The sequence below is a fragment of the Eptatretus burgeri genome, chromosome 11, assembly GCF_056783735.1.
Source record: "Eptatretus burgeri isolate ZD-2024b chromosome 11, Ebu_testis_v1, whole genome shotgun sequence".
Classification (NCBI taxonomy): Eukaryota; Metazoa; Chordata; class Myxini; order Myxiniformes; family Myxinidae; genus Eptatretus; species Eptatretus burgeri.
In genome coordinates, this window is record NC_140971.1 from 17526128 (window position 1) to 17553474 (window position 27347).

The 27347-nt window shown below is 44.3% G+C and overlaps 1 protein-coding gene across 5 annotated transcripts in view; it reads left to right on the plus strand.

The window, feature by feature from the left end:
* RSPRY1 (ring finger and SPRY domain containing 1) overlaps positions 1 to 27347 on the plus strand; it is a 117444-nt gene that overhangs the window by 19019 nt on the left and 71078 nt on the right. For all 5 annotated transcript variants that reach the window (XR_015049107.1, XM_085845388.1, XM_085845386.1 and 2 more), the window contains one exon: positions 8949 to 9001. Coding sequence is in view for 4 of the 5 variants with exons in the window: in XM_085845388.1 (XP_085701514.1) it covers positions 8949 to 9001 (53 nt within the window). In the remaining variant the exon portion in view is untranslated. The remainder of the gene's footprint in view (positions 1 to 8948; positions 9002 to 27347) is intronic.

Here is a 27347-nt window from a genome sequence, read left to right on the forward strand (position 1 = left end):
GGACCTGGGAGACCGAACGGGTCCCGCAAGACCGTAGCAGGTTACCTGCACCCTCGAGGTGCCTCGATGGTCGGCGAGCTCTCTCTGGCACTCTCCTCTCGTGCGCGCCTCGACCCTGGACCACCGCTCGCAACCCTCGCGACTTGGCGTTATCAGCACCACGACGAAGACAAAGCTCCAGCTCGAAACCACCTCATTCCACGAAGCCACCAAAAGACTGAACCACCACGAAGACGTCCACCACAAGAAGGCCTCGACCTCCAGAAGGCTACGAACCACAGGACCAGAAGGCGATGAACCACAAGACCCCCAAAAAAAGACAGACACAGGCCACCCCGAAGACCAAGACCAAGACACGAAGCTCGCGTGCTGTCCGCCTTATATCCCCTGGGGCTCAGCGCTTCGCCTCTCCCCGTTTTCGGCTCCGCCTCCCTTCGAGAAGCTTCTCGAAAAGAGGCGTTCCTCAGCTCCGAGCGCTTCATTCCTCGTATCCACCAATCGTGAGCGAGCTGCCTCGCCCTTCCACTCAAACCAAATGTGGAGAGAAAAAAAGGCGGGAAAATCCCCGCGTCATCGCAGTTCCTTCCTTGGTCCCTTTACTTGGCGCTCTCGGACGGCTTTTGACGCGGAAAGGGTTTTAGCGTGGTTTGTGGAGGATGGTGTTCAATAGCTGGGGTAGCGGCGGAGATGGTTAGATGGTGGCGTACTTGTTGTGGCAATTGTAGCATGGTTGGTGTTGTGGTGTGGTTGGTGGTGGTTGCGATCATGGTTGTGGTGATTCGGTTGTTGTTGGCGTTGTGGTTGTTTGGGGGGCGAAGTTGGTTTCTGTAATGGTACTCGAGGTATGGTAGGTTCAAAATATCGATAGGAAAAGAAAAACCTACCTCAAAGGGTCACAGCCCGGTGAACACGAAGAAAGCCCTCTAAACAACGGTGGGGAAACTTATCTGAACACTCACTTACCGGGATAACTGATCTAAGGAATCTTTATAGTGTTCTGCGAATTTCCACAGCCGTAATAGTATGTACGAGTTACAAATTTTAAAATTCCTTAAAATCAAGCATTATTAATAAATGTTGTATTCCATAGTTGGTCCACATTAAATCGATTCTGTGTAAAGTTTCTTTTTTTAAGTGCTGTATTGTTTTAAATACCTACAGCAGTTGAAAAAGTGAACTCGCCTGAAATATACTCTTTATATTGTTACGTCTGTGGAAATTCACAATTTACCATAAAAGGGTCCTGAGATCAGTTATGACGATAAGTAATTGTGTAGATGGATTTCCCCACCGTTGTTTAGAGGGAATTTCCGTGTTCACAGGGCTGTGATCCTTTGAGTTCGCCGTTTTTCTTTCGCTATCGTTATTTTGGACCGTCCGAAAACGTCGAACGAAGGCCCCATGGAAGACCTGCAGCAACGCGCGAGTTTTCGCGCCGTTTTGCGCTGCCAACGCTGGCACGAGAAGCGGTGAAGAGCTCGCTCGTGATTGGTGGACACGGGGCGTGAGGCGGTCGGGAGGGGGAACGCCCCTTTTCGAGGAGCTTCTCGAAAGAGCTCGAAGGGAGGTGGAGCCGAAAAGGGGGTGAAGCGAAGGGGCGGAGCCCCGCGCTATATAAGGAGGACCGCACGCGGGGCTCGTTCTCTCTTCTTCTTCGTGCTGGATTGCTCTGCTTCCTCTTCGTCGACGCTCTCTGCTTCTTCTTCGTCGACGTCATCCGCTCTCTTCTGGTGGTCGAGGTCGAACTCGGACTCGCTCTCGTCGTTCGCGCTTCCTCTTCTCTTGGTGGTCGTCGGAGGTTCGTGCTTCCTCGTCTCTTGGTGGTCAAGGTCGAACTCGGGTTCTCTCTCTGGATCGTGGAGGTCGTCTTCTCCCTCTGGGCGTCAAGTCGTGAGGGTTGCGAGCGGTGGTCCAGGGTCGAGGCGCGCACGAGAGGAGAGTGCCGGAGAGGGCTCGCCTACTGTTGCACCTCGAGGGTGCGGGTAACCTGCTCCGGTCTCGCGGGACCCATTCGGTCTCCCAGGTCCTGTGTCATAAAGACCCAAGTGGTCCAGCCTGACCCCCTTGTCTGTGAGGGGGTCTTTGCTTGTGTTTCTTTTGGGTTTTTGAATGAATGTTGTCGTGGAGCTGTCCTGTCAAGTAAAACTGCTTAAGTGACTACATTTATTAATTATATTCGGTCGTAGTGCTTTCCCTTGCTTTTGTTTGCCTGCTGTTGTTTCTATTTGCCTGTATACGTGCTTGCCTGTTGTTCCTATTTGCCTGCTTACGTGTTGTATAATAAATGTCCTTGTGTGAAATGTATCCCGTTCGTCATCTTTTTCCCGTTTGAAAGTTCCATCTTGCATCGCGGAAGGGATTGGTAGTTGGTTTCGACACCCAGTAAGTTATCTGAACCGTCGAGGTCGGCGATAACTCCGCTCGGTTATCCCCTTAGCACGGAACGAGCTGCTTAAGCGATTCGTGTCTGGAGCCGACCTGCAGCGTGGTACAACTCCTCGGTACGCTACCCACGCGGGTACTTAGGTATATCGACATTCGGCGATTCACCCTATTTCGCGCGGGTAGAATGCGGACTGGGTTGTGGTGAGGTTAAACCCCCACCCGTGATTGCGGTAGTTCCAGGAGGGTCATGACTGAATTGTCCATCCGGTGGGCGACGCGGTTGCTATTACTGAGTTACGTGGCCGATCGCACGCCGGCGGGTGAGAATTCGTAACAATATATATATATATATATATATATATATATATATATATATATATATATATATATATATATATATATATATATATATATATATATATATATATATATATATATATATATATATATATATATATATATATACACCTGGGAATACGAAACAATATAATTGGACTACAGTTTGATCCCTAACTCCAGTTTTCAGTCTCTAAGAGTCTTTAATGTGAAGCATGTAATAAAATGCATCATTTGCTTGAAAAAGTTAAATTAGACCCATTTATTTGTAAAATAATAATAATAAAAAAATCCATCATGGCCTACACATGCTTGAGGCTCAAACTACGCAAAATTTTTAAATATTGATAAACCCAAAACCAAAGACCCCACAAACACGCCACTTACCTTATTCTCAGGAAACGCTTGTCTCTCCAAATATCCACATGTACACCCAATCACGCGACCACAGCACCTATGGATGCAACGCGGTTCATTTACACCTGAGGCCTGTGAGGCCTTTGAGGCCTCAGGTGTCCATGACCCTAAGCAAATAAAATGGCGGCTATTTAATTTTGAAGCCCCACCCAGACAGAGGGCCACGGGGACAGAATGGTGGAGAATACATACAGGACATAGACATAGACATAGACATAAATATAGATACAGATATTTTATGGTTGTATGTCTGTAGCAGTCATGGTAAAGTATATAGAAATAAGTCATTGCTATGTGCAAATCAAATGGAACAAACCATGCAAATCAAGACACGGTAGTGGAGATGGTAAAGTGTACTATGTACAAGTACTTCAAGGTGGTATGTAAGTTGTGGAATGGTAAGCGATATATATATATATATATATATATATATATATATATATATATATATATATATATATATATATATATATATAAAAATAAATAAATATACGTGGTATTTTAGTTGCCTTGATGGTGAAGCATATATTTTGTCATGTCAGCCTCCGTTAACATGGGCTGTCTGCACTGGGATCTTTCGCCTGCGAACAGCCGAACGGTTTCTCACTACTGCGTTCACTTTAATCGATCGACTTTTTACCGTTCCCTCAGGTTGCCCAAATGAACCAAAATTGATGGTACACGCACAGGAGACAGGTGGATTGAACACATCTCTTACCTTTTCAAAGATTTTAAAGAATATGGGATGAAAATGGTGGACGAGGCGAGCAGTTTGGAACAAACCATGCAAATCGAGACACGAACAGGGAAATGGGGACATGCAAACTTGTGTACAAGGACATAATTAAAGAACAAATCCTAACCCACACTCTGTGCCACAGATTGTACTTGCACAAACATTAAAATTGCAGTTGAGGACTTTCTTTTGGCGATGTGCATAGTGGAAGGCGATGGTGCAGCTCGGCAATAGTGCCCACGTTTCAGAGAACTGTCCTCCCTAAGCAGTGATGTAGTGAACTAAAGTCAAGGCAAGCCAGCCATGAGGAGCACCCAAGATGAAGAGAGCCAACAATCAGGAGCGCCAAAAAACAGGGAGCGATCTTCTCCCAAAAAGGTTCCACTCCCTTGGGACGTACACACAGAACCAGCCCTCGTGACACTCTCTCAAGGCGCTTCTTCTTCACCTCTTCTCCACTCCAGTCCTTCATGTCGGGAACTGTCATGTGCCCTTTCTCTCAGCCACTCATCCTTCTGAGTGAAGGAAGTCCTCTGGGTTGTCCCGCCCATGGGGCGGTCCCAAAAATATTTTTGGGAAGTCCTGTAAACCAGGGTCTAACAGTAAACATAAGTAAATTCAAACTTTGGTGTTGGTAAAGTGTATATAAATAAACAAATAACTTTTGGTGGTTTGTTGGTGGAGTCGATAGCAAAGTGGATAAATAAATATATAATTCAAGTTGATGTGTATGTAGCGATGATGATTGTGTCTATAAATTTGTTTCTTTTCTGTGGCCTGTTGGCTGTCGAGATGATAAGGTGTGTATAAACTAGCATTTCAAAGTTGTGTGTTGGTCGTGGAGATGGTAAAGTGTATATTAATAAATGTTTCCTGAAAGCAATAACAATCTACCATTCTCTCCCATAAAAAACGTTAAAAAAAAAATTGCCAAAATTTGGAAATAAAATTGTCACATGACTTTTGGCTCCAATCGCAATATAATTTAACGTGACTCGTGCTGGGATATTGTTGCATGCATGTGCAAAATAAGAAAAAGTGTCATCATTTTCTGGTCGAGGCACCAGACCGACGGACAGACAGACGGTCGGACGGACTGATTGCACCCAAAATATAAACCCCCAGCTTGGCTGACGCTAGATTTGGGGCTAAAAACACCATTGTGTTGACACTTGTACTGAGTTTTAAAATACCATTCAGATTATGTTGTTTATAAAAACACACGAACAATCGAGTTATTAAAATGCCATTCAAATTTTTCTGAATATATATTAAAAAAAGATTTACATTGTGCTGAGTAATAAATGTTTAAAATAATTACTCCCAATTTAGATATATTGTGCTCGGCATTTTATTGATAGATCATTGGTATCAAAAATATTAATGGGGCATTCCATATAATGTTTACAACTTTGAAGCTGCTCTTTCGACAGCGCCACTATCACTCAAAACACATCAGTAATACTTCAAACATGCAAAGGGAATATCCTCCAAATTTTGGTGCAAATTTTATGTTGCTTTTGCATTGGAGAAGGGAATGGTGTTAATAACTCTGTTGAATTTTAAACGTACATACAGTGCCTTCATAAAGTTTTCACACCCCTTGACTTTTCTTACATTTTGTTGTGTTACAACCTGAATTTAAAATGGATTAAATTAAAAAAAAATTGTCACCGAGCTACACAAAATACCCATAATGACAAAGTGAAAACATGTTCTTAGATTTTTTTTTACAAATTAATTAAAAACGAAAAGCTGAAATGTGTTGAATCAATGTGTTCAACAGCATTGCTATGACACTCCAAATTGAGCTCAGGTGCATCCAATTTCCTTTGATCATCCATGAGATGTCTTTACAACTTGAGTGGAGTTCACTTGTGGCTAATTCAATTGATTGGGCATGACTTAGAAAGAAACACAACTTTCTATATAAGGTCCCACAGTTGTTAACAGTGCATGTCAAAGCAGAAACTCCACCATTAAGTCCAAGGAACTGTCCGTGGAACTCCGATATAGAATTGTGAGGAGGCAACCATCTGGGGAAGAGTATAAAATAATTTCTAGTGTTGAAAGTTCCCAAGAGCACAGTGAGCTCCATTAGGAAATGGAAAGAATATGGAACTACACAGACTCTTCCTAGAGCTGGCTGTCCAACCAGGCAGGAAGGGCCTTGGTCAGGGAGGTGACCAAGAACCCAATGCCCACTCTGACAGAACTACAGAGTTCTTTGGCTGAGATGGGAGAACCTGCCAGAAGGACAACAATCTCTGCAGCACTTCACAAATCTCGGCTTCATGGGAGAGTGGCCAGACAGAAGCCACTCCTGAGAAAAAGGCACATGACAGCACACCTGGAGTTTGCAAAAAGGCACGTGAAAGACTGAGAGCATGTGGCAAAAGATTATGTGGTCTAATAAGACGAAAATTGAACAATTTGGCCTGAATGCGAAGCGCTACTTCTGGCGGAAACCCGAACACAACTCATCACCCAACTAACACCATCCCTACCATGAAGTGTGGTGGTGGCAGCATCAGGCTATGGGGATGCTTTTCAGTGGCATGGACTGGGAGACTTGTATGCCTGGTGTTGGCGCAGTGGTTCGGGCAGCGGCTTGGGATCCAAAAGGTCCTGAGTTCAAGCCCCGTTGGGCCACTGAATTAATACACCAGGGGGTTGACTCAGCCTGTCATCCTTCCGAGGTCGGCGAAATGAGTACCAGTGTACTGGGCCGGTGTATACCCCGGTTAAAATAGGTGTACCATATCCCTCTGTCGTAAGAGGCAACCAGGGTTGCGTCAGGAAGGGCATCCGGCGTAAAACATGTGCCGAATCACTATGCGGATCATACAGATTATCCGCTGTGGCGACCCCGAACGGGAGCAGCCGAAAGAAGAAGAAGAAGAAGGAGGAGGACTGGGAGACTTGTAAGGATAGAGGGAACTATGAATGGAGCCAAATACAGGAAAATTATTGAGGAGAACCTGCTTCAGAGTGCAAAAGACCTCAAACTGTGGTGAAAATTTGCATTCTATCAGGGCAATTACCCTGAGCATTCAGCTAAACCAACACTGGAATTGCTTCAGAACAAAACGTGAAAGTCCTTGAGTGGCCCAGCCAAAGCCCAGACTTTAATCCCATTGAGAATGTGTGGAAAGACTTTAAGATCGCCGTTCATCGATGCTCCCCATCCAACTTGAGAGAGTTTGAGCAAATCTGCAAGGAAGAATGGGAGAAAATCCCCAAATCCAGGTGTGCAAAGCTCATAGACATACCAAAGAAGACTCGAAGCTGTAATCGCTGCTGAAGGCACTTCCACAAAGTATTGACTCAGGGGGTTGAATACTTATTGATGCAAGACATTTCAGCTTTTCATTTTTAATTAATTTGAAAACATTTATAATGACATGTTTTTACTTTGTTATTATGGGGCATTTTTGTAAATCTGTGACAAAATTTTTTAATTTAATCCATTTTGAATTCAGCCTGTAACTCAACATAATCTGACAAAAGTCGAGGGGTGTGAATATTTTCTGGTGGCACTAGTTATAGCGGTGACAGGATCAGATCGAAGTATGAACAGTAATCTCTGAGTTTGTTATGCTGGATTAAAATGTCAACCCAGATATAAATATTTTCATTGTGGTGAGGCATCTGTGCATCGTCAGTCACATGTCAGCACTGGTCATTGTGTACTTTAAAACTGATGATGTCTTTCACAAAGAGTAGATTATTTATCGCCAACATGCTGAAGAAATGCAAATTCCTGCCTAAATTTCCTTCAGTCGAGCAAGTATCCTGCAATGAAGTGCCGATCTTTTCACAGTTGCTTCAAGCTTTGTCGCCTTTCTCAACTTGTCATGAATGGCCGTGAAGGTCTGTCAATATTATGGGTCTCCAAATATAGTCTTCTTTTTTCTTCTTTTTCTTCAATGGCCACAATTATTCCCACGTTCTTATGGGATTGGCTGGGGGAAGCATGGCCCACGTCTTTCATGAACTGGCTGGCCAGGCCTGACGGATTAAGGTTCGGGCAGAATTTGGACTTTGCTCCTGGTGCCAGCGATGGCTCACCTACTCTTCATGAAAGACACCTTGAGAATCTTTAATGTCCACCAACTAATGCAGGCAGATGGGACACCAAGTTTAATGTCCAGCCGAGGGGGTGACTTCCATGGTAACTCACGTTGCATTTGAAGGTCATATGAGAATGTATCTAGTCCCCCACAGCATTGCTAACAACTGCAATGATCCAGATTATTGGTCAGGCTAGCATTGATATTGAACCTATTCTGTGGTATGGTCTGATGATGAATGTCTTCAATGTGTGGTGTGGCATGGCATTTTTAGGCATGGTAACTCACGTTACAACAAATGGACATGGTCAAAAACAACTAAACTCTATTAACTGTTTCTCCTCAAACAGACATGAATTACGGAGTGGCCAGTTACGTATAATGACTGAGGGTCCATACTTGAATTTTAGAAAGAATGAAAAGTGAACTGCAACATGTAACTTGTATAACGATGAAAAAGTGAGTAACTCGCAGTACACAGTAACTCGCGTTACAGTTTATAGATGACTGCTATGTACTTTAGGATAGAATCTGATCATTGTTTTGTTGCCAATCGGTCTTGGTCACTCAAACGGGCCAGAACCTGGGGATGTTTCCCAACAGATATATTAAAAAATATAGTATATGGTTCACTTTATTTTTTTCAACCAGTGTCCACTTTTACATGGAAGTACTCATGGACGGCACACATATTGATGAATCACCCTGCCTGTGAAACACCAGGATGACAGTTTATAGCTGGGTCGGCATTCAAATCCAGTATAAATGCCTCAGAAGCAAGTGTACATACCTCAAAGCCATCCTGCCAGCCCGTGGCTCCAAATATGTACTTTCCTTAAAAAAGATATACTTTTTTCTTTTCTTTGTATGGATAACACTTGCATTGTTGTTGAATGGGGAATTCAATATTCATGTAAACCTGATATTATATCATATCCCTCATGTATCAGACTGGGCTTGAGTGTTTTACAAAGTTTAGAGTGATTGATTTTGTCTTGCAGTGACCAAGAACCTCCATACTCCATGTTGGCATTGCATGAATTGGCTGAAAAAGGTACAGTCATGATAAAGGTTTTCTGGGTTTGGCTACATTGGTCATAAGATGGTGTTAAACTGGAGATATTCATTGCCACAGCAATTCGTTTTAATTGTATCACATTATGCAACATTCTACACTCGCTGATACATTTCTACTCTCATGACACAAACCAATGATCCATTGACAAAATACGTTTTCCATTCAAATTCCCTGTGATCTTGGTTAACCAAGCAAACCAATCGTATACATACCTTCTTTGCTTACATCTGTAAGCAATTTGGTTTGAAAATGTTTAGCCAAATCGAAATTCATTTTCGTCAAATTAAATGTAAACATGAAATCCATCTTTTTTCAATTCAATTTTTTAAAAAAAACATTCATTTCCATAGTTTCTAATATAAATACATTAAAATATAAATATACATAAGTAATATTTTGATAATAGGAGATCAAATTTCGTTTATAAGAACACTTAAACCATCCCACAGACGACTGTGCCTTTACTCCTCCATCAATACTATTCCAAATACATCACCCATAATAACGTAGTGTATTAATAGAGTATGATGTGCGAGTAAAATGGAGAAATGAGTTATCTTGTGATCTCGTGACATGAGTGTAGATTTCGTGGACTGCTGTAAAGTAAGATGAAAAGACTTGTGGAAGAAGTTTGTTGATATGCTTGAACATAAATATCCCTGTATGTAATTTATTGATGTCAAAAAGTGTCAATGTGTTAAGTTTGGTGAAAATAGGTGCAGTGCGGTCTTGTGGATGAGAAAGGGTACAGATCCTTATCGCGGCTTTTGAATAACAGAGTTAGTGTAGCTGATTATTACTAGAGCGTGCCCAAACAATGTTACAAAAAATAATGTAAGGGAGAATTAAGGTATTGTAGAGGGAGAATATAATATAAGGAGAAAGGAAAGTATGACGTTTAGATGGTACGCCCATGTGAGCTGAAATAATCTTCGCAGTCGATGAAATATAATCGGTCCATCTAAGTTTGTCATCCAAGGTAACACCAAAAATTTCGTCAAATGAACAAAAGTAATTGGTTCATTGTCAATACAGATAGAAGAAATCATCTTAGACAGAGGTTTGGTGATTTTGCAAAAGAACATACACTTGGATTTATTGGGATTTATAGAAAGCTTGTTTGATTTCAACCAGGATGAAACCTTAATGAGCTCACTATTGAGAGTATTGATCAAAGTCGCAAGTAGAATTGGAATAGATGATAGTTGTATCATCAGCAAAGAGAAAAACGATAATAAAGAGGAACAAGTATGTAGATCGTTCACATACAAGAGGAAAAGAGGCCCAAATATAGATCATTGGGAAACTCCATGGCTGACAGCTCTCGATGAAGAATTACAGCTTTTAACGACTGTAAATCGTTGCCCATCAGTAATAGTCTTTAAACCAATGAAGAGCATGACCTCCAACAATATACAAATCAAGTTTAGAGAGAAGGATATTGTTATGGCTTGGGGTTCGAGGTAATTGTCACGTGAGGCCAGATCACATCTGTGACTTGTTACAGGTACCATATAAACCTGTACTAACCTGTTTCATGGTTGGGTTGTCGGCGACTGAACCATCTCCCCCACTAGGTTTTCTGGTGAGGAGAGTATATGATATGGACACCCAGCAGGATTAAAAATAAAACCTGTCAAAGGGTGGAGGAGCTCCTTGTGAGCCAACGGCCATCCACATCTAGTGCCCAACTGTGTCTGCGGACGTCCTCCTGCAGTTGGGTTACTTTTTATTAGGAGGTTGGTGGCAGGATTTGTTCTCCCGCCACCGTAAAACCCTTCATTCCACAAAACATGCTCAAAGCAAAAATAAATCTGAAAATCCACTCTGTGGGAGTACCTCCTGTACAGCTACCCTCCGCAGGGCAGCTCACCAGATGACAGGATTGGGGCAAAGCCTTTGGGATCCCCACTCTTTGATGAAAGGAGGAAAATCACGGTATAAACTTCCCAGGTCAGATTGTGGTGGTGTCTGGCAGAGTGATGCTGAGGTGTTGTCCACCAGATGGTGGTCTCCTTGGGATAACCTGAGGCGGTCCCTTTTGAGTGGGTGCCTGGAATGTCCTATCCTGAAGAGAGGATGATCAACTGTCTCTGTTATCATCTGAGCTCAAGTGTTTGGACATGGGTATTGCAGCACTCTCTGAGGTTTGGAGACCGGGTTGCGGTGAGATCATGGTGGGTGGTTACACCTATGATTGGTCTGGTCACTCTGATGGTTACCATGCCCAAGGAATTGCTGTAGCTGTGTCCAGTAAGCTGACTCCAATGATAATTGAGGTAACACCGGTCAATGAGCATATTGTGAGATGGATTTGTCACTCCTTGGGTATCATTTCCCTGTTCTCTGTATATGCTTCAACTGAGGCGAGTGATCTCACCGTGAAGGACGCATTCTATGCCATGCTGGAGTCTGTGGTTGATCATTGCCCCAGGAGAGATACTCTTCTAGTCTTGGGGGATTTAAATGCATCAACTGGAACTGATACGGATGGTTATGAGACATATGTTGATCCCCATGAGTCTAGAAATGCGAACCAGAATAGCACTAAGTTCCTTGACTTTGCAAGAAGTCATGGACTTTGGGTGGCTGGTGCATGGTTTCAGTCCCTACAAGCTCATCGCTGGAGCTGGTGTTGTCAGTATTCCAATGCAGGTGGTCGCTGGAGATTGACTTGACCATGTGCTCAATTGACATGGTCTTGACCATTGACAAAGGAGATTGACCATGTGCTCGTTGATGGTCGCTGGAGGATGATCCAGAACTGCAGGGTCTACCGGAGTGGTCATTTCCTCAATACCGACCACAGGCTTGTTGTAACATCTCTGAAGTTGCTGCTTAAATCCAGGAGAATGGTATCATCCCAGCCTCGGCTGGATGTTGGCAAGCTCAAAGATGAGAGGGTAGCTGAGGAGTTTGCGATTTGGCTCGGTGGGGATTGGGGGGGCCTGGGTGCTTTGAGGAATCCTGAAGACTTGTGGAGTGCCTTCAAGACCACCGTCCTTGATGTTGCCTGTGGATGTTCTGGAACTCTCCATTGGGCAAAGAAGAATTTTTGTCTCAAGGGACACTGGATACCATTAACCAGAGTTGCAGGGCCAGGCTGAATGGCAGAGCTGAGCTGTTCAGGGAGCTGAGGCGTAAAACTGTACGTGCGCTAAGGGTGGACAAGGAGGCCTATGTGCGAGGAATCTGTGAGGTGGTAGAGCATCACCTGTGGTCAAGTGATTCTCGTCCTGCTTACAGGGGAATTTGCGCATTTCGTTCCTCCAAACCCGTCCCTTGGTGTACTGCACTTAGAGCTGAGGGTGGTGGGCTCTTGACAGAGGAATCTGAAGTGAAGGCCCACTGGGCCGGTTACTTTGAGCGGTTGTACCAGGCTGATCTACCTCCTGTCGAGTTAGATGTCAGGTGTGTTACTATCCCGATTCCTGACCCTCCAATCAACTGTGATCCACCTTCGCTTGTGGAAACACAGGCTGTGGTAAATTGGTTGAAATGGGGTAAAGCTCCTGGGATATGTGGCATCCGTGCTGAACTTCTTAAGGCTGGTGGAAATGCTGCACTCGTGTCATTGCATGCAGTTCTGTGGTCGGCCTGGAACACAGGCAACATCCCACTGATTGGAAGAGGGGCCTTGTTGTCCCTCTCTGGAAAGGGAAAGGTGATCGCCAGGACTGCAACTACTGAGGGGTGATGCTGCTCTCGGTGCCGGGAAAGGTCTTTGATCGGGTTCGCCAACATCTGTGTGAGCACCAGCATCTAGACCAGGGGTCGGGAACATGTGGCTCGCGAGCCACATGTGGCTCTTTTGATGATTGCATCTGGCTCGCAGATAAAATTGGAGTTTGAAACTTTCAAAGCCCAATATTTCTCGTGGAAGCTTTACCTATAGTTTGAATGGTGTCGTGCTTCATTCACGTGCAGGCCTGAACTTGGCAGAAGGAGAGAAGAAAAAACGCCTCCGAATTGGCTGAAGCGGTTTTTGTTTCGTCCAGTCATGCGGCCGAGGCAACTCGTGATTTCGGTTCCTCCAATGACGTGCCGCCGCCGAGACGCGTCACGGAATTCATCTCGACCAATCACGCGCCACCGCTGAGGCGACAGCATCCCAGAGTCGGCCGGCCGCGCCACACCTCTCGAGTATGTCAGCCCGTGCGCAGGCCAGCCAGACTCACTTGGGTCAACATCTCCCTCTCTCTCATTTGCTCAAAGCTAACCCTTCGACGAAGAAGATGGCAAAAAGAAAAAAACATGAGGAGTATCGTACATTTCAGGACGAATGGGCCGAAGAATTCGCCTTTGTGGAGAGAGCAGGTTCTGTGGTGTCTAATTTGCAATGACAAAATTGCATCGATGAAACTGTCGAATATAAAGCGGCACTTCGACACGCGCCATGCTACCTTTGCATCAAAATACCCTGCGGGAGACAGCAGAAAGAAAGCGTGCTAAGAGCTACTGAGCAGGGTACAAGCCAGCCAGCAGCAACTCCGCGTATGGACCCGGCAAGGTGACTATAATTCCGCCAGCTTTGCTGGATCTTTAGCAATAGTGAGGAACAGAAAACCATTCACAGATGGCGAGTATGCTAAAACGTTCATGCTGGATGTAGCCAATGAACTTTTTTATGATCTTCCGAACAAAGACAAGATAATCAAACGGATACAAGATATGCCTCTGTCGGCAAGAACTGTTCATGATCGTACCATCATGATGGCAAACCAAGTGGAGGAAACGCAAGTGAAGGACATAAATACAGCGCCGTTCTTTTCCCTGGCTTTGGATGAGTCAACAGACGTAAGCCATTTGTCGCAGTTCAGTGTGATTGCAAGATATGCTGCTGGTGATGCACTGCGCGAAGAAAGTCTTGCTGTTCTGCCAATAAAAGGGTCCACAAGAGGTGAGTATTTATTCAAGTCTTTCATGGAGTTCACTCAAGAAAAAAATCCACGAATGGATAAACTTATCTCAGTGTGTACTGATGGTGCTCCGTGTATGGTGGGGAAAAACAAAGGATTTGTGGCGCTTCTCCGTGAACATGAAAATAGACCCATCCTAAGTTTCCATTGCATTCTACACCAGGAGGCACTTTGTGCTCAGATGTGTGATGGGCAGCTTGGCGAAGTGATGTCGCTGGTCATTCGTGTGATCAACTTTATTGTTGCCCGAGCCTTAAATGGTCGCCAGTTTAAAACACTGCTGGATGAAGTTGGAAATAACTATCACGGTCTGCTTTTGCACAGCAATGTGCGTTGGTTGTCAAGAGGGAAGGTGCTTAGCCGTTTTGCGGCTTGCCTGAACGAAATCCGGACTTTCCTTGAAATGAAAGGGATTGAGCATCCTGAGCTAGCCGAAACTGAGTGGCTCCTCAAGTTTTACTATCTCGTGGATATGACTGAACATCTGAACTAGCTCAACGTGAAAATGCAAGGCATTGGAAATAGTGTTATCCCTTCAACAAGCCGTGTTTGCTTTTGAAAACAAGCTGGAGCTCTTTTTCATGGATCTTGAAACAGGTTGTTTACTACATTTTGAAAAACTGAGACAATTTAAAGATGCATGCACAGCAAGTGAGCCCACTCAAAACTTTGATCTCCACCAGTGAGCTGGCTTCACATCCAGTCTCCTACAGTCATTCAAAGCACGCTTTGGAGAATTTCGTGAGCACACTCGTCTTTTTAAGTTCATCACCCATCCAAACGAGTGTTCACTGAACACAGCCGACCTGAGTTACATTCCTGGTGTCTCCGTCAGAGATGTTGAAGCGGAAGTGGCTGACCTGAAGGCCTCAGACATGTGGTGAATAAGTTCAAGTCACTGAATCAAGTTTTGGAAAGAATCGCACGACAGAAAGCGGAGTTGGCGAGCAAGCACATGTGGACAGAAATGAAAAAACTTCAACCCGAAGACCAGCTGATTATCAAAACTTGGAACGCGCTTCCTGTCATACCTCACACTGCAGCATGTGAGTATTGCTGTATTGACCTTGTTTGGATCTACGTATGCATGTGAGCAGTCATTCTCACATCTTAAAAACATCAAGTCCAACCTACGATCACGTCTAACGGATGAAAGCCTCAACGCTTGCATGAAGCTTAACCTCACCAAGTACCAAGCAGACTACAAAGCCATCAGCAAATCCATGTAGCACCAGAAGTCCCATTAATGGTGAGTATTATAACAACATTATTTAAAAGAATAAATTCAGAGGCTTATTATACTCACATTTAGTTGAATTCAGTCTTAAAATATATTATATGGCTCTCACTGAAATAGATTTCCAAATATTTTGCTTTAATGGCTCTCTGAGTCAAAAACGTTCCCGACCCCTGGTCTAGACTCTAGAGCAGTAAGGCTTTACACCAAAGAGGTCAACGATTGATCGTATGCTTGATCTTCGGGTCCTTGGAAAATGCAGACGAGAGTTTTGGCTGGGGCTGCTTGCAGCTTACATTGATCTCTGAAAAGTGTTTGATTCAGTGAATTGGGATGCCCTCTGGAGGATTCTTGGTCTTCGTGGGGTGCCACCAAAACTGATCGATCTGATGTCTGAACAATACTCTGGTACTGAGAGCGCTGTGAGATGTGGTGATACCATCTCTGACTTATTTCAAGTTGTTACTGGAGTTCAACGGGTGTGTGTCCTGGCCCCCACACTTTTCAGCGCTTGTATGGACTGGATTCTGGGGAGGATGTCTGAGAGATCAAGCTGCTGTGTATAGTTTGGGAATGTCAAGATATCTGACTTTGATTTCACAGATGATGCAGTCATCTTTGTGGCGACCGGATATCCTTTTAGGGGCTTTCGAGGTGCTGAATGAGGAGTCTGAGCCGCTGGGATTACGGATTTCCTGGGTCCAAATTAAGATCCAGGCTTTCAATTACATCATGGATACTGCTGTCCTGTCTGTACCTGTTTGTGGTGAGGATGTTGAGGTCGCGGAGAGATTCACTTCCCTTGACAGTGATATTCATGTCTCTGCTGGCTGTGAGCCAGAGGGCAAGAGACTTCTGGGTCGGGCCTGGGGAGTCATGGATTCACTGGATCATGGGGTGTGGTGCTGCCGGTTCCTGTGCGGGAGGACGAAAGTCGGAGTCTTCAGGTCCCCTTGGTACTTCCAGTCTTGCTGTGCAGATGTGAGACTTAGACTCTGACCAGGGATCTGAGACGGAGACTTAATTCCTTTGGTACCAGGTCTCTTCGGAGAATGCTTGGCTATCGCTGGTCGGACTTTGTGTCCAACGAGCAGTTGCTGAGAAAGACTCAAAGGAGATTTGTTACCTGCATAGTCTGTAAGCATCAGCTGCGGCTGTATGGACATATGGCTCATTTTCCTGACGCTGATCCTGCTCACCAGATTATCTCAGCCTCATGAGAACTCGTGCGTGGCGGAGGCAAATGGGCCGACCACATGCCTTGTGGTTGCAGCAGCTTGAACAGCATCTCAAGGAGATGAGGATGGGCCAGGCATCTGCCTTGGGGATGGCCAGACGGAGGCCCCTGGAGTACCAGTGGAAAATGGACGCAGCGATCCGCTGCTCTGGCACATCCTCCCATACCTGACCTGATTATTGGGGTATTGAAAAAGGCAGAGGTGGGATTGTTGGAACATCGATAGGGTGGAGGAAGGTTTGTTATATTTAGGTTTGGAAAAGAGATTATTGGTGGACTGAGAAAGGCAGGGGGTGGGGGAACAGACCGATGGGATATTGAAAGGAGCAGAGGCGGGAGGGAAGACCTCGCACCGAATAAACACATTAACCTCAACGCATGCCCCTCCCCCTAAACCCTTAGACAAAGGGCACGGGTCTACAAAGGACTATTGAAATAACTCATCCTCGGGTCACCTGTATGTCAAGGTATGCTGTCCCCCTGGGGTACGTTTCCAAAACCATCACGTAAATCGGTGGGTAACAAAACGTAAACTGTTCAGCCTAATGAAGGTATGCGCTCTACCAAGTGCCATTCTAATCAAGTCTGTCTTTGCTCTTCCTCCATCCTGTCCCTCACCTCAAACAGCATTATTGCAGAATCTGTCCTGAGATTGTATAAACTCTGCGTTTGCCTCCAAATCTCGTGTCCCAAACCCCTCTTGTACTGTCCCCATAATGCCCTGATGTACCCGCTGTCTCCTGGACTCAACAGCGAAGGGAGAGAAAGTTCTGTCTGCCCCCACCTTGTTCTTTCCCCCATTATACTCTGATGTACCTGCTGTCTGCTCGACTCAGCATCGAAGGTAGAGAAAGTTCTGTCTGGCTTTAACCCTGCTTCGGCGACTTGCCAAGATGACATCGGTGCAAGTATTCTCAAATCATGCTCTGTTGTTGCTGCCCTCTTCAGTCTATCCTCCTTTGGCCACCTCCCTTCTGCATGGAAGTTGGGAAACATCATTCTCATCCATAAGAATGCTTGGAGAAGCAAGCTGACTGGCCTATAGTTGGTAAGCCCTGTTTTTGCACCATAGTCTTGGAATCCATCATTGCTTCTGATTTCATGACTTTCCTCTTCTCAAGCAGCATGATCTCTGACCATCAGTTTGGATTCCATCCTGTTCTCCAAGTTTGGACATGCTTCTTCTCCTCTCATTAATGGTTGGATGTGCTCATTGTTAAACACCAAATCTCAGGCATTCAACGGTCTGGCATCCTGCTTTGCATGCCAAACTATCTGCCTGTGGCATACAATGCCACCTTCATTCCTAAATTTCTGACTTCCTCCACTCATGCAGTCAATGTCTTCCATCCATCCATCCATCCATTGGGACCATACTCTGTGCAGAGCGTTGGTGCTGCTTAAGCAGTCTCCTTGGCTATTGGGCACAATCCTGGACGGGTCGCCACTCCGATGCAGGATACTCCAATGGCTCAATCATCCCAGAAAACTTGTACTCATTTTGCTGACCTCAGAAGGATGACAGGCTGAGTAAACCCCACCTGGTATTAATTCAACAGCTCAGCAGGATTTGGACTCAGGACCCAAGGATCCCAAGCCCACCACCAGTCAGAGGTAGTCAACATTATGTCAACACCAGGCAGAGGCAGTCAATGTCTTGCCATCAATGGAACCCTCTCTTCTTGAGGCTAGAGGTCCCGAAGGCAGTGTTTGTTCTGGAAAACCCTCTCCTTTTTGCAGACTACAAATTGTGTTATGCAATACTGCATCCTTGTGCTGGGCAGACAGATGCTGAATCTCCATTTCTTCTGATCTAGAAATCATTAGATACTGGTCTGATAAATGGAACATTTCCTTCAATCCTGGCAAACTCATAGCCCCCCCCCCCTCCCTGCATCACTCCTTGATTTTGGAAGTTTAATCAGGCAGGGTTACTGGAAGAACACATGCACACTGGAATAGATAGGAAGTAAGAAAATTAACAAGCCCACCTGTCTATTTCCATGACCAATCACTGGAACAGCTTGTCTCTTGGAATTCTAGGCCTCAGCATCAGCCATAACCTCTCCTCCCAACCAGAAAGCAAAGCTTGCCTCCAAAGGTAGCTGCAGACATGGCATCGTCATTCGATTGGTCTTTCCTTTGAAAACCAGAACTACGAACAAACTGCAAGACCTTTGTTCACGTCTCAATGGAGTATTGCTCTTCCCAATGAACTGGCATCCCAGCATCACATACGTTTCCTGAATTCTCTGGAATCTCAACCTTTCAACATTATTGTTATTTCCCATGATGAGGCCGAAGTACAAGGTCTGTTGCTCTCACATCACAGTCAGGTTGGTGGTTTCTCTGTTTTATGCAGTTTATTCTCCAACATTGCTCCCTCTATCTTTGTCCTCAGACACTTCCTATCTACTCCAGTGTGCATGTGTTCTTCCAGTAACCCCCTCCTGATTCAACTTCCAAAATCAAGGCGTCCTGCACACCTTAACTTTTTTATTTATCGCTTCTCCTATCTATGGAACCACTTTTCAGAGGCTGTCTCACTCTTCCCTCCAGGGCTTCAAGCATGTAGTGCACTGTCATCTCCTGTCATCTCCAATTCTGTCTTATGATCTTTATTACCACCATTAACCTTTACTTGACACATCCATCTTATTTGCTTTTTTCAGTGTTCCTTCCTCTCCTCCCTTTCCTCTTTCATTCCTTTGATGTCTCTCTCGCTCTCTCGCTCTCTCGCTCATCTGGTTCTTCCATGAACCTCACCGTCTAAAAATATAAAAAAAGAGAACAAAAGCAGGCTATCCCATCTGAATTTAGGTAGAAGACATTAAAGTTTCTTGAAGAAGAGAAGGCCATTGTGTTGACTATCCCAGCAAAATTTCTAACTTGGATATCAAAGAAGATGTGTAAATTAGTGCTTGTGTTAAGTTAAATTATTATAATAGTAAAAATGTGGTTAGTATGTGGAACTGAAGCAAGTTGCTTGATTATGTTATCGAGGCATGGATATGACACAGGCAATATTGGCCAAATGGTCTCCTGTCTCCTTGAACATACTTATAAAGGCTTAAGCTATGCATGCCCTAAAATATAGTTTGACAAAGATATGTAGTTAATGCTCAACCTTGTTGACATGTAACGGAGAACCTAAACCAGCACATGCACTGCACACATTCAATAAAATGTGGTGTCATTCTGGCACTCATTATGGTTGTTGTTCCTGTGCAGAACTGTGTGCACTACTAAATCATTATCGTTAAGCATTACCATGCAAAAACAGTCTGTGTATATTTATAATCACTATATTTGTTGGGAGGAATTAGGCGAGTGCGACAAGGGTGAGCAAAACCTATTTGCAGCTCGTGGTTATAAAAGTCCAAGTACAGTACTTTAAAGAGGTGTTGATGGGATTTTTTTTTTTTTAAGATTATCAAAGAAGAACTGAGTTTATTTCTGCCTTCTTGGAACTCCATGCCATATCTTCAGTTTCTCACACCATGTATGGTCACGATTGCATTTTGTGCTGGGTGCTACCAGACAGGTTGACACATTTTGTAATCGTGATGGCAAGCTGTGACACAAATCCCAGTCGTACCCCGGCACAAAAATACTTCTGCCTTCACTGGCCTCCAAAGAATGAATGGGATTTGTTTCATAATGTTTGGAGTCAACAAGTTTTCTACCCTGCAGTTGGAGTATGTTGCCTTTGTCTTATCTCATAGGTTTGATGCATCCATTGTGACATCCTTGACCCAAAAAACTTCATTTTTATCGGATAAACAAACCTGTAGTTTAACTGCACTTTGGTTCTGGATTCGTCCTGATCACACATATATAGAGAGCAGTGAGAAAAAAAATTTACTCTGCCTGCTTGGCAGTCAAACATAATTGAAAATCATTCCAAACAGGAAACTTGCTGTTGTTAAGGACGTTAGAAAGGACACGAAGAACAAACGTAAAATGCTAAATAAGGTGGTGTAAAAGACGCTGCCTCAACAGTGGTAAACATCCATAATATTCTTTCTATGACCTTTAATATCTTTATTTTATCTCAATTGAATTATATACTTCACCGTTTTATAACACAAATCGCTTTTTTGGCACTTTCAAAACTTTCCATTTCACAGTACAGGTACCTGGAGAAAATATTACGGCATTTTCAGACTTCACGACCAATCAAATTTGCCACTCACAAACCTCACCCATGTCCTTATTTCTCAAAACTGCATGGGGTAAGGTGTTCCAAGAACTCTCTCGATATATTTGTATTGAATTTATATAAGTACAGTACATTTATTGCAGTCATCATTTTCCTCCTTAGCAAGGCCAACATTCAAACATTCACGTGAATTTTGGAAGTATCTCCATCACTGGGTGATGGCATCCATGCTGAACTTCTCATGGCTGGTAGAAATGGTGTACTCGTGTCACTGCACGCAGTTCTGTGCTCTGCCTGGAACACAGGCATCATCTAAATTAAGTGCAAGAGGGGCCTTGTTGTCCCCCTCTGGAAAGGGAAAGGTGATTGTCAGGACTGCAACAACTACTGAGGGGTGACTGCTCTCAGTGCCGGGCAAGGTCTTTCTCCAATAATTCTTGAGAGGGTTCGCCACCATCTGCTTGAGCACCAGTGTCCAGAGCAGTCTGCCTTTACACCAAAGAGGTCAACGATTGACTGTATCCTTGCTCTTTGGGTCCTCACCAAATGCAGACAAGAGTCTCGGCAGTGGCTGCTTGCAGCCTATGTTGATCTCTGTAAAGCGTTTAATTCAGTGAATCGGGATACCCTGTGGAGGATTCTAGGTCTTCGTGGGATGCCACCAAAACTGATCAATCTGATGTCTGAACTATATTCCGGTACTGAGAGTGCTGTGAGATGTGTTGACACTATCACTGACTTATTTCCAGTTTTTACTGGAGTTCCTCAGGGTTGTGGACTGGCCCCCACACTTTTCATCACTTGCATGGACTGGATTCTGTGGAGGATGTTGGAGAGTCGAGGTGCATTGTTTGGGAATGTCAATATCCCTGGCCTTGATTTCACAGATGATGCAGTCATCTTTGCGGAGACTCGAGATATCCTTTTTGGGGCTCTCGAGGTGCTGAATGAGGAGTCGGAGCTGCTGGGATTATGGGTCTCCTGAGTCAAAACTAAGATCCAGGCTTTCAATGACATCTTGGATGTTGCTATCTTGTCTGTATCTGATTGCAGTGAGGATGTTGAGGTCACAGAGATTCACTTACCTTGGCAGTGATATTCATGTCTCTGCTGGCTGTGAGCCAGAGGTCAGTATACATCTGGGTTTGACCTGGGGAGTCATGGATTCACTGGATCACGGGGTGTGGCGCTGTCGGTACCTGTGCAGGAGGACAAAGTCTGAGTCTTCAGGTCCTTGGTGCTTTCAGTCTTGCTCTACGGATGTGAGACTTGGACTCTGACCAGGGATCTGAGATGGAGACTGAATTCCTTTGGTACCAGGTCTTTTCAGAGAATCCTTGGCTATCGCTGGTCAGACTTTGTGTCCAATGAGCAGTTGCTGAGAGAACCTCAAATGTGATTTGTTACCTGCATAATCCGTGAGCATTAGCTGCGGCTGTATGGACATGTGACTCATTTTCCTGACGCTGATCCTGCTCACTAGATTCTCTCAGCAAGGGATCCTCGTGAGTGGAGGAGGCCAATGGGATGACCACGTTCCTCGTTGCAGCAGGTTTATCGGCATCTGAAGGAGATGGGGATGGCCAGACGGAGGCCCCTGGAGTACCGACGGAAAGTGGATGCAGCGACGTGATGCTTTGGTGCATGTTCCTCTACCTGACCTCACCTCCATCACATGTCATTTCGAGAGTTGGCTGATTACTGTTAAGGCAACCATGCAGCCTGGCTAAAATTATAGATCGCTTCAACAGAACGTTGATCGAAGTATTCTAACCCCACTTTGGTTCTGCAAGTGTATTACAAATGGATCACTCCACTTGAAGCTTGCATTTATATACGTATATGTAGATATAAAATAAAACCAAGCAACTCGTTTACAAAAGAAAATAGATGCTGCTGACATTACATTGACTTCCGCAACTATCCTCCAGTTTACATTCGGTCCAATAATCAAATGCAGACTAGACAGCTCAAAGGTAAGTGTGCTATCTCTATGCCCTCTTGGTTGAGGTGGGTCTCTGGTATTCTGAAAGTTGAATTTGTATGAAGTAGGTTGGGCTGAAGAAGTCAATGTGATAAATGCCTTGTGGATTCTATGTACTTAAGTAAGGGCCCTGTCACACCTTGACGTTTTAGCCAGCGTATGACAACGTATCAAAATGTATGTAAAACGCTGGCTTACGCTGAATTATTGATGTTTTTTTTTAAGTTTTTGGCGTATAATAACGACTTCTTTGCAGCATTATTCGAAGTTTTCTTCAGCATTTTTAAAAAAATGTTTTTCTGCGCTTAACTATTGATGTTTTTTTTCAGTTTTGGGCGTATTCATAACGAGTTGGACGTATGCATAACGTATTAGTAACGTACACAGAACATTTCGATAACATAGATAACTTCTACCAACGAATGCTTAGCGTGTTGTCGACGTTCACAACGTATGCCCAACGATAGTCTAATGTATGCATAGCGTGCGGCAGCGTATCGCCGACCATCACGTGGCGTAGGCTATTAATAGGCTGCCGCTCAACGATTTAAATCATAACCGCACTAGACATCGAAGTGTCAACATCACCGTCATGCCCTGTCACACCTTGACGTTTTAGCCAGCATATGCCGACGTATGAAAAAATTGCCGAATACGCTGGCACACGTCGAATACGTTATGGGTAAGTTTTGTATAGGTTAAGAGCATGCTGGCATACGTCGTAGTACGCTGAGCTCGTCGACAAATTTTAAGCATGCTCAAAATTTGTCGACGTATGCCAGCACATGACTCACACGTTCCGCATACGCTGGCCATAAGTTGTAGGCATGTTATGCGATCGTTGACACACGTCGACACATGTTACTTTTAAGTTACTCATAAGTCGAAACACGTCGAGGTAATGTTTAGCGTACCCGAAACTTATTTCTAACCTATGAGTAACGTGCTTTGAACCTATGTGTAACGTATCTCCAACGCATATTGACGTATGTAGACATATTTGAGTGACGTCTTCCGGACGACCACAGAACCTACTAAACGTGTTTCTAACTTACAGCTACCGTATAATGGTGTATTGGCAGCGTTGAGGGGAATGGGTATATAAAAATGGGGTTCACAGGAGGAACCCGTCAGTGTTTCAGACTCCATGGTGAGTAGATGTCCATGTCAGTAGTATCAGTAGTAGTAGTAGTAGGTGAGCATGTCAGTAGTAATAGTAGTAGGTCCATGTCAGTAGTAGTAGGTGAGCGTAATGGGGAGGGTGTGGGTGATGATGGATCCGCCTTGCGTCCGCGTCCACGGCTACGGCCAGGAGACTTCTTTGCAGCATTATTCGAAGTTTTCTTCAGCATTTTAAAAAAAATGTTTTTCTGCGCTTAACTATTGATGTTTTTTTCAGTTTTGGACGTATTCATGAGTTGGAAGTATGCATAATGTATTAGTAATGTACACAGAACGTTTCGATAACTTATAGATAACTTATACCAACGAATGCTTAGCATGTGGTCGGAGTTCACAATGAATGCTCAACGATAGTCTAACGTATGCATAGCGTGCGGCAGCGTATCGCCGACGATCACGTGGCGTAGCCTATTGATAGGCTGCCGCTCAACGATTTAAATCGCTGCCGCTCGACTATTTAAATGGACGCTGCCGCTCGACGATTTTTATCATAACCAAGCTAGACATTGAAGTGTCAACATCACCGTTATGCCGAAGAAAACTTCGAAGAATGCTGCCAAGAAGTCTCCTGGACGTGGACGCAAGGAGGATCCATCATCACCCACACGCTCCCCATCACGCTCACCTACTACTACTGACATGGACCTACTACTACTACTGACATGCTCTACTACTACTACTGATACTACTGATATGGACATCTACTTACCATGGAGTCTGAAACACTGACGGGTTCCTCCTGTGAACCCCATTTTTATGTACCAATTCCCCCAAACGCTGCCAATATGCCATTATACGGTAGCTGTAAGTTAGAAACACGTTCAATAAGTTCTGTGGTCGTCCGGAAGACATCATTCAAATACGTCAACATTCGTCAATATGCGTTGGAGATACGTTATACATAGGTTCAAAGCACGTTACTCATAGGTTAGAAATAAGTTTCGGGTACGCTAAACATTACCGCGACGTGTTTCGACTTATGAGTAACTTACAAGTAACGTGTGTCGACGTGTGTCAACGATCGCATAACGTGCCTCCAACTTATGGCCAGCGTATGCGGAACGTGTGAGTCATACACTGGCATACATCGAAAAATTTTGAGCATGCTTAAAATTTGTCAATGAGCTCGGCGTACTACAACATATGCCAGCGTGCTTCAGCGTGCTCTTAACGTATACCAAACTTATCCATAACGTATTCGACGTGTGCCAGCGTTTTAGACAAATTTTTCATACGTCGGCATACGCTGGCTAAAACGTCAAGGTGTGACAGGGCCTTAAAGTAGGAGCTAGCAACAAAACCCCTTAGCCAATGTCCTCCTGTTTTGTCACTTTTATGATGCAGTCTGCATGCTCCACCCCTTTATTATTCATCATGGTAATAGACCATCATCACAACTTGGTTACTCACAAACCGAGCAGGATATCCTGCTTGGGGGTTGTACATTGGCATACTAAGTATCAACTTTTCCCTTTGTTCTCTTGTACATCCCTTCTAGCATTCCCATCCACCTCAGTGTTGCTATCAACATCTCTTGGGACAGTGTCGTAGGCCTTCTCCAGGTCCACCAATCCCAATGTCAGTTCATCCTACACCTCCAACCTCTTCTACACCAGCTGTCTCATCATGAACATCCCATCTGGCATCCCGCTACCTTTTCTAAGCCCATTACTCTCCAGTACCTCCATGATATGACTTGGAGGAGTATAATGTCTCTGTACTTCTCCGGATCTTGAACATCACCCTTCCTCTTCCATATCAGCACAATTAACCCTGTCCTCCAATCTTCCAGAATCGAACACTCTCATACATACATTTAACAGCCTCTCCCAATTTACTCCGACTTCTCCGGCAGCAACTGGCATCTCTGTGTGCATCTCATCACTGCTTGGTGCTCTTCCCTTTTTCGTCCTCTTTAATACTGTCCATACCTCCTACTCCATGGTCGCCACACTTTCCCCTCGACCCCACACACACACACACACACACACACACACACACACACACACACACACACACACACACACACACACACACACACACACACACACACACACACACACACACACACACACACACACACACACACACACACACACACACACACACACACACACACACACACACACACACACACACACACACACACACACACACACACACACACACACACACACACACACACACACACATACACATACACATACACATACACATACACATACACATACACATACACATACACATACACATACACATACACATACACATATACACACACACATACACACACACACATACACACACACACACACACACATACACACATACACACATACACACATACACACATACACACACATACACACATACACACATACACACATACACACACATACACACATACACACACAGGAGGTGGATACTTTGAGACCTTATAGTTCTCTGTTCCACATCTTAAAACCACCTATGTGTGGAGATAGCAGCCAACAGCAACGCACACACACAGGTGGATACTTTGAGATCTGGAAGGGCTCTTTTCCACCTTCTGAAATTGGCATATGGAGATAACCAATGGCACACACGCATAAAAATGAGACAATCAGCCACTGAGCTTGAAGGAAATGCCATCACTTCTCTGGGTACCAGCAATGTCAAAACAATGGTGCCATCTTTCTCACCGCACTCAGCTTGGTATTTTCTCCTCCTCATGGATGCCACCTATGGCGATTGTACATGCTCTTATCCTTTTAGATGCTCAACATCAAACAGGAAGCAACATATACAATTTAAAATGTCTGGTATGACTCGGCCAGGGTTTGAATCGCCGACCTCTCAGACTTGGAATGGATGTTCTAACTATTACGCCGAGTCTGGGTTTGTGAGAAAAGACAGGAAATGGGACGCATGTAGAGGCAGAGAGGAGCAAGGGAGAAAGATCAGGAGAGACCATGCCCAAACACAGAGACTCGAGGACAGTTGTGGGCATGAGAAAGGCAAGTCACAGACACCCACAAATTGTAAGGAGTGCACAGCTGGCATCCAACAGGATGACTGGTGGTCAGCTACACAAATGGCCACGTGGCCATTAGACTGGTGTTTTCAGCTCCTTTTCCCCTTTTTCCTCTCAATTTCGTTTTACCAATCTTCTCAGCTGATTTTTGTTTATTCCTTTGTTTTCCCCACAATTCCCCTCTAGCTTTGCTTGTTTCCTTACTGCTTGAAGACTAGAGGATAAGGATAAGACACATCTATTTTCTGATTGAGGTTTATCAATCTTTGTGTTGGCTTGGTTTGGAATCTTGATCTGGGGGTCAGAGATTGGAGTATTTATTACACTGGTCTGCATCATTTCAGAGGTCTAGGTTTTCTCAACGGTTCCTATATGCTTTTTGCATGCTGAATTTAGAAATGTATCTCATTTCGCTCAATCAGGTTTTTTGCTTTTATGCTACCTCAATTTAAAAGAAAAAAAATAATCAATTTTTGTTTTTTTAATTCGCATTTTTTTTAATTCAAAATCGGACTTGCATTGACAGAAAATGTACAAACTATATATAAAACAATTACCCCCATGCGGGAGTGACGGTCATCTCTGCGA